At 53.6% G+C, this 10737-nt stretch overlaps 1 protein-coding gene across 1 annotated transcript; it reads right to left on the minus strand.

Annotated features, from left to right (window-relative positions):
- Positions 1-1555: 1555 nt before the first annotated feature.
- On the minus strand, positions 1556-6810 carry ERMN (ermin). Its single transcript, XM_049803019.1, has 3 exons — positions 6348-6810; positions 5938-6024; positions 1556-3655 (listed from the first exon to the last, which is right to left on the minus strand). The coding sequence occupies exons 1-3, from the start codon at positions 6592-6594 to the stop codon at positions 3216-3218; spliced, it is 774 nt and encodes a 257-aa protein (XP_049658976.1). The 5' UTR covers positions 6595-6810; the 3' UTR covers positions 1556-3215.
- Between the last annotated feature and the right edge of the window lie 3927 nt (positions 6811-10737).

Below are 10737 nucleotides of genomic sequence, written 5' to 3' on the forward strand. Positions count from 1 at the left end.
CCGGCTCCTCCACGCACCTCTCCGACACGCTGACCACGGTTTTGGCCAGTTGCAGACCCTGCCCCCTCCTCCCCAGCCCAGGCAGTGCTGCCTGCAGCGCAGAGGACGAGCACACCGCGGCAGAGTGCAAGCCACCGTTTCTGCCTGTTTATTACCTGTACACCCCTTGATTTCCATATCACAGCCACCCACCCTGAGGGTTGGGCAAGAGGCGGTGCGTTTGTAGGAAAGGCCCTCAGGTCCCTCGAGTATCCCGGGACTTTGAATTTTATTTTTCCAGCTACCAAGGAAAGCAAGAGAGGGAGTTGCGGTTCTCAGCTGAGCAAACACTGCTTTCCAAGGAAGGTAAAAAACTAGTCCAAGTTTCTTGAAAGTCTCAGCGAGACTCCACACTTAGCTGGAACCTGAGCCCACAGTCAGTACACCAAGCATCTCATCCCTGCACTTGCCCAAGAAGTCTGGAAACTGTATTTTAACTGTCACCTAGGGTATAAGCCAAATGTTAAAAACTGCTACAGACAGGCATATGGTAAGAGGAGAAAAAAAAAAAAATCTGCCTTTTGCTAAAGTGAGCACAGGGCCCATCCAGCCCGTGTATCCATGTGAGGGAGCCCGAGGGTGTCCGCCCGGCCAGCAAAAGGCTTGATCCTCGTGCCCAGGCTCTGAGGGCTCGGCCAGACGATTCCCCGGAGGAGATGGGAATCGTGACAGCAAACAGTCTGTCCACGCAACGCTGCTGCCTCTCCTGCCACCGCTCTCCTCACCCCGGGAGAGCCCATGAAAGTGTTTGAACTCTGGCTTTGCATCCCATCGGGTGTCCGCGCTGTTCTGGGACTTTCCCTCGCTCAGCCCCAGTGCTGATCCCTCCAACCTCTTCAAAGACTACCTGCTACAGCAGCCCGTGCCTTTTGCTGCGCTACGGACGGCTTTTCCCGGCCTCTCACGCTGCTGAAAGCCAGCTGCGTCATCAGCATGAGCCGGGTGTTCGCATCTGGTGTTTCCAGAGCCGGGCACAAGCACACGCGTGTCCTGGTGATCCGATGGGCATGGGCAGATACTGCCCGTCAGCCCCAGCCTTACCACAATATAATGCCTTAAAAACTCCAGATTCTCAGCAATGCACAAAGTTGCTCACTTTATCTCTGTTTTTTGTTGTTTTCTTCCCTATTGCATTTTTTTAACTGCAGTAAAGCAAATTTGTTACCGGCATTCTGAAGTGCAGACCAGGCCAGACGGCGTGGCGGGGAGGCAGTCAGTGGTCGGTGGGCATGCAGATACTTGAGGCTGAGGCTGGTCAGCTCGGAGCAGCGCTTTGCCACCCTCAACCTCTGCCAGTCACCCAAAGCCCAGGCGATGGTCACATCTTTAAGAGAAATGTGCTGCTCTTCCAGGAACCGCTGCGAGAGGGGCGACAGGGGGGCAGCTGTCAGCAGGGAAACAAACCCACAGTATAAGTTCATACAAGCAAACCTCTGAACTTCCACAAACCAAAGAGCAAATAAACAAGTCTGAATAGCACAATGAGGGCTGTGTCTGGTTTGTACAATACAGAATTGCCATTTATTATTTTCACTTTGCCAATAAATAATTGCCTTTATGTAGAACAAGAAAAGTCAAAACGATATTCAGTGCTGCTGGAGATGTAAAACTGATCCTTAAAAAAGCGCTTACGGCTGAAGGAGGCCACTGCAGCTGAAGTCAGAGTCTAACTTTGTTCTTACCTCCTCTCCCTTTGTCAGCTGCTCTCAACTTTCCCAGGTGCTTTCTGGGATGACATTTGCAAAGCTTAGTCCCAACTCAAGACAAATCTGGCTGTAAAACAGCTAAAACAAGACTGCATCAACAATACTGTAGTTACACAAAGGTTTTTAAAAATGGAGGATGTTGTGTTCAGAGGACACAAAAACAAATTAGACATAAAACTTGCCTGGCTTTGACCAAAAAAAAAAAATCTTTAAAAATTTGCATCTAAACTTAGCATGAGAATTGAGAAGACACATAAGAGATTCTAAACTGTTGCCATTTGGAAAATACAGGTTTCTGGTAGCGGCCGGTTTTGCCAGGTGAACACCGGAGCACACACAGGCATGTGCCGCGCGCTGCAGGCAGCACGTAAAGCCGCTGCCCTCCGGGCTGGCCCAGACCCCCGCCGTGCCACTGGGGACGACACCAGTCACCGGTACCACCTCCCCGCAGGCGCCTCTGCCCCGGGTTTGGGGGGTCGGGGGCCACGGCCGGCCACCACCATCGGTGCTGCCGGCAGCCGCAGGGGACGGCCACCCCCGGGCTGGATGGGGGCCACGGCATCGGGGCTGGGGGGCTGCAGCAGCAGCGAGGAGGGAAGGCGGTGGGGAAGAGCGGTCTGGGCCGGCTGCACCCGTGGTTTCACGTTAGCACCCAGAACGGGCAGGCTGGAAGGCTCTGCTGCCGGCGCAGCCCGCGGCGGGCAGGCGACGTGGTGTCTAAAGACGTCCACGCTGACCCCTCTCGCCCCGACAGGCAGGGGCCAGCGGACGGTACCGATCCTACCTGATGCTGGCTACAGCGCTGCGCGGGGAATCCGGCTACCCACGGGAGGTGTTAGGGATGGCAGTGAGGGAACAGGGGCCTTGATGCCCTCCCCTCTCTTTTTTAGTTCCTGCACATCAGCATCTACCCACGAATGCAAATAGCCCTCCATCCCACCAGCACAAGGTGGAAATGGATGGTCGCTAGCAGGAGGCGGCTGTCAGTGCACCATGAGATGCTAGCACGGACGGACGGCAAAACAGAGCGCGCTGCGGTTGCAAACAGTCGCCTCTTTTATTATTCACACTGCCCTGGCCAGTGTCACTGAGCTGCTGCGCTGCCAACTCATTACCAGCACGGCTGACGGCATGGGTCACGTGTGTGTCGGCAGCTAGAGAAGCCCCAGCCAGTTCAAGACATCCTATTGTTTGAATATGGTTACAAAAGTTGGACAGAAAATAAGAGGATAAACTTTAAATCGAATGGTATTATATTTAGCAAACTGATTATTTATTTTCCTGCGCTATGGATGCCTCTGCCGGCTGTCAAAGCGAAGATGTTAAATTTTCACAGTGTATTATGAAATCATATACAAAAAGGGAAAAAACAGTGACCTCACGTTGTGTGAAGAGACATGTCTTGGGGGAAACAAAACAGAAAAAAACCAGAGTGAACGCTTGGCTTGTTAAGCAACTCTCCACCTCAGTTTATAAGTGCATCATGGATTCAAATTCATCGATTCGCTGTTTGGTGTTTCCTTTTCTAATCCTCCGGTAGGAGATTGTGTTGTATCTGGAATAGCTGTGTCTGGAGATATCATTTTTCTTCCCCAGGCTGGGCTGCTCCCCCAGTTTCTCCACCTGGGAGTTGCAGCCGGGGCTGGTCGCGGGAGATGCCTCCTTGTCGCTGTCTTGCTGCTCGGGGTGGGACTCCTCGCTGTTCTTCTTGATTTCGATCACCTGAACTTCATCCTCTTCAGTGTCCTCCTCCTCCTCCTCTGCCTCCTCCTCCTCCTCTTCTTCCTCAGCTGCATTCCCTCTCCCGTCGGCGCTGGCCGCGAGGGTCTCCGCCACCTCCCCAATGGGGCCGGCCGCCGTCCCCAGCTCTCGCTCCCCGCTGCCCGCAGGCGTCCCCTCGCCGCCTGGCCCTGCAGCAACACAGAGGGAGTGTGGGTGAGGACGGGCTCAGCATCGCCTTCGTGCCCCCTCATACATGCTCTTAATGTAGCATCGCTCTTGGTGACCTACCAGCTCCTGCCACCAAGACACCTATCCTCCAGAGACTGCCCAGCGAGGAGAGACCCACATCTCCAGGCTGAACCCCCATCACCACAGATGCTCGCGTGTGCTTTAGAAAGGCTTCGTATATCTCAGACTCATTCCTTAAGGCCACCTGCCCTTGCATTTTTTAACGCCCATCTCTTTTGTGCCACCTTTCCCACGAAGCCCACTCCACCACCCTCCTTTGAAAGGAGAGGCGATGCAGATGCCAGCGGTCGAGCCTCGAGGAGGGAAGAGGGGCACAGCATCCCCCCTGCGCCCCAGGACCAGAGGCACTGCCTCCCTGCACGCACCAGATCTGCTCCTGCCCTCTCGGATCCACGGCTGGCAAGCATCCTACCGCAGGGCCCTGCTGTGGTGCCTTTCCAAACGGCATTCCCAAAGCTCTCTGGTTATCGCCTTGGGCGGGTGCTGGACTCAATTAGCCAAACTCCCCATTCCAGAGCTGCTGCCCCCTTCCCTGCGGGACAGGTCCCACCATGGGACCGGAGGGTCCCGTCTCTCCACGGCTCGGCGCTCCGTGCCGGCTCTGCCCGCCGTGCAAGGCCAGAAGGGGGGGATGGATGGAGTCGTTTTCCACGCAGTGCCCGGCCGTGCCGGGGATGCAGCAGGACCCTGGCACAGCCCTCCTGGGACCGGTCCCTCCTTCAGAGGTGGCCAACCAGGCTGAGACAGCTATCTCCTATTTGTCCTGGTTGGCGTGTCTCTGCGTTAAATGATGCTTTAGTGTCACAACAAATGGTCTATTCAACATTTTGCCTGTGGGGTCCTGAGTATTAATTAGACTAAATTGGTTAGGTACTAAAAAGCTGCCTGCAATTTAGAGATAAAGTGCTTGTGGCTGGGGGGGACGACGACAGTGGGGGGGCTGTGCAAGATCATTTAATAGGTTTTATTGTGCACTCATAAAGCAACACAGCTGGAGTATGGATGTCAGCTCCAAGTGGGAAAGCCTCCGTCACGATTCACCTCCTCACAACCTATGCAGTTGCTATGATATATTATTTTGCCCATGACAAATGTTCGTATATTTTTTCCTTTTCTTAATCAAAGCAAGGTTTCTGTTTACAGGGCATGGCCCATACATCTTTTAGAGCTATGTTCGACGGCGCTAGTTTTGCTGGGACTGTGACAGCTACTCTGGGTTGTTAATCTGCTCTTCTCCGAAGAGGGGTTTCATATTTATGTGGCAGCTGACGTATAGAAAATACCAACTTTCTGCGGCCAAATGGATGTGTAAATGACAAGGGGGACCGAGCACGGCTGGGTGCTGGGGAGTGGGGCAGAGCCAGCAGCCCGTGCCCCTGCCGTGGTCCCGGTTAGTGGTGGGGAAAACATCGTTAGCAGCCCACAGCCCAGCCGTCCCTTCTCCCACCACTCTCAAAACCGAGGAGCTGGGCAAGAGCCCGTGGAAGGGCAGCAATGCCAAAAGCCCACCCATGGAGAGACATAGCTTTCCTCCTTTAATAATACTCAATAAAATACTCCTTTCTGGAGGAGTGGCTGCATTTTATAATTAAATGAGTTCATCTATGTGTGTATATATATGCAATATATTTTAACTTGCTGCTGGGGACGGGCAGCGAGCGCACCCCTGCAGCCCTGCTCACCGCAGGAGGCAGGTGCAAGATCCAGCCTTGGCTCCAACTGATTTTTACCATTTTCACCCAGGAATGAGTAGAGAGAGACCCAGGAGCAGACGTTTAGGAGAGCAATTTTCTGCTAGATGCTTGGGCATCGGGGGGATTTAGATGCTCGGTGAATCAGGCAGGGAAAGAGTTTGGGTTTTGAGGCTACACATTTTTGACTGACGGCCTCCCGAGGTTATCCTCTGAGCTCCCCTGCACGGAGCAGAAGATAAAGCACCTCCCAGCCTCACAAGGCTGTTGGAGACCTCCTGGTCGAAGACCCCACGGTGCTTTGATACCCCATGGTCATGGAGATTCACGCAAACCTCAGGAAAAAAGATACCAGCCGTGTTTTCTAAGGTGCAGCAACTCTATGGATGAGAAATGAGTCACTGCTCTCCAGAATATAAGGGTCTGACCGAATTAAAAAAAAATAATAACCACCTGTATGTGATTGTCTTTGAAGGCTACTCATCGCTATGCTTCAGGAAAACCTCACATCACCCAGCATTTTCCATTACCTTCCTCTGAGTCCTGGCCGTCGGTCCCTGTGTCCTGGATATCAGCTGACCCCTGCTGTAGTGTCCCATCGTTTTCCTCTTGCTTTTCTTTAGGAAATACAAAGCACAAGAAATGGACTGGTGGAGCAGTTAGTGACGATAATGAGGTTTTAACAGTTGCAGATTGGCAGCAAATTTTCAGAGCGGATTAAAAAATTGCTTGTTTCTTTAGTTACATACTTTTCATCACATCCTGTGTAACGGCTAGCTCAAATTTGTCCCTAAATCTGAATTACTCCGAGTCATTGTTGCAACTACCATAGGTTAGGAATTTTGACTAACATAGTACACGCCATTATTCATAAGGCTATACATAAAATAATAGAGTTTTTCTTTCCAAGCACTTAAAGAAAGGCAGCCTCATACTTTACCTTCGCATTGCTTCCCTCCATCAAAATCCCCAGGAACTATGTCCTCTGCCAACGAATTTCTATTTTCCTCCCGATTTTCTTTTGCCGGTGGAGCGTCAGGGCTCGTTTCTGCATTCACGTAAGGAACCGTCCCGACAGATTTTGCTATTTCATCGATGACACCGATGACCTGGAGTGGGCCCTTCTCCAGGGGTACGCTCCCGTTGCACTCGGGCATGCTGGATGCTGCTGGGACTTCTTCTGTCATGCTTAGGGCCGTGCCGTGCCGTGCCCGCCAACCGGGGCCGTGCACCTCCGGGGGCCCCGCTCCTGCACCCCGGGGTGGGGAGCGCTACTCTTCACCCCTTCTCCCCCGGGGATTTTGTTCCCCTGCGCGAACGGTCAAGGCGCGTCTCCTCTCCCGCGGGCGCTGCGGCAGAGCAGGGTCCACGGTCGCACCATCAGATGTGCCGAGGGCTTGCCGGCGGGCTCTGGCCACGGGGCGATCCAATCAGCACCTCGCTTGTTGCTGAGGCTCGTCCCGTTGCATAATTAAATGCACCATTTTAATTTACATAAACAAACAATCTGAAGCAAGGAAGCTTTTGTGCTGGCATGGAGAGCGGGTCTTTCAGCATGTCAGCCCCGCGGTAATAAACAGAGATTTTGTACTCCCGGCACAATGGCTCTTTGTGTCTCCGCCTGGTCACAGGGACGACGATTGTTCCGACCTCTAATCCCGGGAGGGTGACCACCTTCCATAGCGCTGCTGCTGCCACCTAACCCGCTTAACATTCCCCATCGGGTTTGTGCGCCGATAAACCTCGCCGTGCCGCTGCCCGGACAATGAACGCATTTTGCGCTTGTCAGGGAACGAACTGGCCGGTCGGAGGGGCACATGCCCCGCACACGGCGAAACGCCACGCTCCTCGGTCGCACAGCCTTCGCCCAGCCGGGGCCACATCCTGCCAGATGCCGAGCATCTGCAGCTACCTGCTAAGTGAAACGCGTCTCAAGGGCTCGGCCCTCAGGGACAGAACTGGAGGACGAACACCAAAAGCATCAGCCAAAGCGACGCTTTGGGACGAGACGTGAACCGAGGTCCCCGAGGCTGAGCCAGCCAGGCGACGGGGCGCTTGCTGCCTGCTGACACCCCGGCGGGACCCCCCCCAGCGCCCAAGGCAGGTCGGTCCGGAGCTTCCCCTTCCCACCCACAGCACAACCCCCTTTTGCAGCAGCAGCTTCTGGCCGCAGCAGCAGAAACTCTCTTTAAAGGAGTATCAAAGGGGCAAGGGATGAGATTAGGACTTGCACCAGTAATTACCAGTCGAACCTAAAGCTAGGAGGACCGAGAGGGGAACATTTTACAGAGGGAAACAGGAGGATCGCCCGAGCAGGACCAGGGCATTTTCTGACTGTAGCTGAACTCGTCTCAACCCTGGTGCCCGAAGCCAGGTTTACGTAAGACTGTAATCTCCTGCTGTGAATGACTTGTTGTGTTCGTACAATACAACATTTTTGACATCTTTGGGCTTTAGGATTTGCAAATCCTCTTGTCGAGTTCAGACCTTGATTAGAAATGGATCCAAAGCCTTTCCACTGGTCTTGTTCACCTGTGAGCTTGCATCTTTAAATCAACAACTTTTCATCGTTGTTATGACAATTAGTTTGGTGTAATTAATTTATAAAAATCAACCCAATGCTGGGAAAATTTGTCCAAGAAAAATGGATGGTGAGGTTTGAAAGTAAGTGGACAACATGCAGCGGCAGGTGCCCTCAGGAGGAGAGGCTGGGTACCCGGCATGGTATAGTGCCTGAAGAGGAGAAAGTTACTTTCTATGCTATCTCCATAACCCTGGGATAATCCAAAGGGCCCTGCAGGTGATTTCTCATTTGACAGGTCCTGTCCCCAGCGTTCCCCTCCGTGTGTAAACACCGCTGAAGAAGTTTTCATGGCTGGGACTTACCCGAGCATCCCTGCTGCACCGTCAGCTCGGGGCTGTGCCGTAAAACTACCCGTGAGACCACTGAGCTGTCGGCGACAGCGGCAGCGCCGACCCGGGGCGCATCAGCTGGGACGCAGCCGGACGCCCGCACTGCCCATCCGCACCCTCACGTCCCGCTTTGTGCCCCCCGCCGGCCCCGCACGGACCAGTACGGCTCGTCACTGACCCGGCGGCGGACGCGAGGGCAGAGCGGGGATGCGGCCATCACACAGGGACGAGGGGCCACGGCCACCCCGGGTCGGGCACCGCACCCCGGTCGTCGCAGCCAGCACAAATCCTGCACCAGGGCTTGAGCGCGGGGCAAACTACCAGCCAGGCTTCAAATTTGAAATAACCCGAAGCTGAAAACATTGGCATCAGGCTTGACAACAGGGAACCCTGCTGACCCGGGAGCCACATCGGCTTCCACAGGGACAGGGAAGGGGACAGGTCCTGTCCCCATCTCCCCAGGAACCTGCCTGCCTGACTTCTTGATTGCAAAAAGATACTGAAATAATTTTAGGTATTTCCTGGTGCCATCTATTGGTTATACAACCAATTCTCGAAAATTCACACTTTCCCAAATGAGCACCTTGTGGTCGAAGCACAATTTGCATGAATCTATTATAAATCATTTTCCGTGTGACCTTTAACGCAGGAAGTTTCCGTTTGAGCTATCCTTTGCTAAAAATTCAGAAATAGCACCTGGGATTTCAGAGGCGTTGGGGCACAACAGGGATTTGAAAGTCGGTGAGGTGAGTCATTAGAGCCACAGCAATTCCAATTCATTCCAGAAATAGGAAGAGGCTGCCACAACAAGGTGTTTGCAGGATGTTTGCAGAGCTCCGTCAGCTCCTCTGTCATTAACTCTCTGCTCCCCAATTTCTGCTCCGGTCACAGGTTTCCAGGAGCAGCTCGTGCACACACCTGGCTGCCCGGGGCAGCACGGGCACTGGAGCAGCTCTAGAGCAGAAGCCACATAACACGGGGTCACCATGGGAGACGCAGTGCCACCCGAAAGCCCAGCATGGTGGCAATGAAGACAAACGTTCCCACCACGGCACACAGCCAGGAGGGATTCCATTTCACCCGGACACCAAGAGGAAAACTCCTGTGGATCATGCCAACAAACTGCAGTCAAGCGTTTCCATTTTGTCAGCAAGATAAATACCTTATGTTTATGAAAAAACATACCTTGGGATTCCTCTTCTGTAGAAAGCGTCAGAATTTTAACTTTTCACCCAGCAGAGGGATGAAAAGAAAGGCAGAAACACGGGCGTCCCCCCGGCAGAGCTATGTCAGGCACCAGCCAGCCCTCGCACATCCTCAGGGCCGGGATGCTGCTGCTGCCCCGACGCTCCCGCTGGCCACGCTTGGCTTCAGAGGGGAGCTGCGGGAGGAGCAGCGTGTTTCCTCTGGAAAACAGGAATACATGCCAGAGTGATGCAGCAAGGGCACGCTAGTTACAAACCATGGGCACGTGCAGAGTAATTCAAGTTTTGACAGTGTTACAAATAGGCTGCTGCTGCTTTCTGCCTGGCAAACACTGCACAAGGAGCCCGAAGGGTTCACTGATGAGGGGAGAGCAGCTCCTGCCTGTTTGAAGGCATTTGCCCGCACAGGTTGTTCTCCCCAGACCGTCCCCAGGAGCTGAGGGGCCGCCCGTGACCCCCAGATCATCGTGATGGCTGAGAGCCTGAAAGCTGCTCGGATGCTGGAGCTTCCCCAGCCGTATTTTTAAGCAGGCAGAGTTCATAGCTGGACTTGGGAAAAGGAAAAAGTAGCTGCAGGTTCCTCCCACCGCAGGCAGCTATTTATAAACAGAGCTGGGCAAAACCACCTCTCAAGGCTAGGAAAACATTTCATTTGCACAAACCTGAGGTGGTGTGATTTCTGCCTCTTTAAGCTTTTAAAAAAAGAGAAAGTCTGCACTGAAAGAGCCAAACTGTACGAAAACAATTCAGGGTGCGGAGCTTTCCCCGAGCAGAGCATCACCAGAATAGCCCTGCTCTCCGCTCTCCTGGACACTTCGGTCTGCGCTGGAGAAGCTCCTGTCCCCACCTGCCCGTGGGTGCCACCGAGGCATTTCCCAGCCGTGCAGCCCGGCACTGCTAATGGCAGCAGCCTGGCATTGCCGTCCCTTGTCACAGGCCATCATCTTTGCACCAAGTTTGCAAGGCCTCAGCGCTGGGGCTGGTCGGACGGGCTCTGTCCGGGCTTTGCTGGCTTGGTCTAGCTGCGACAGGGATTTCTGTGACTGACCGGGTGCCTATGGTGACTTTGCTTTACTTTTGCTTATCTGTGTGTGGCACAACCGTAGTTTTATGCAGTAACAAGCAGGTTATTGTTGTAACAAAACAAAAGGTGTGTGCTGGGAGCACAGCAATAAATTCTTGGCTTTATACATGTATAAGGTGTACTTCCCT

The sequence above is a fragment of the Accipiter gentilis genome, chromosome 1 (genome assembly GCF_929443795.1).
Source record: "Accipiter gentilis chromosome 1, bAccGen1.1, whole genome shotgun sequence".
Classification (NCBI taxonomy): Eukaryota; Metazoa; Chordata; class Aves; order Accipitriformes; family Accipitridae; genus Astur; species Astur gentilis.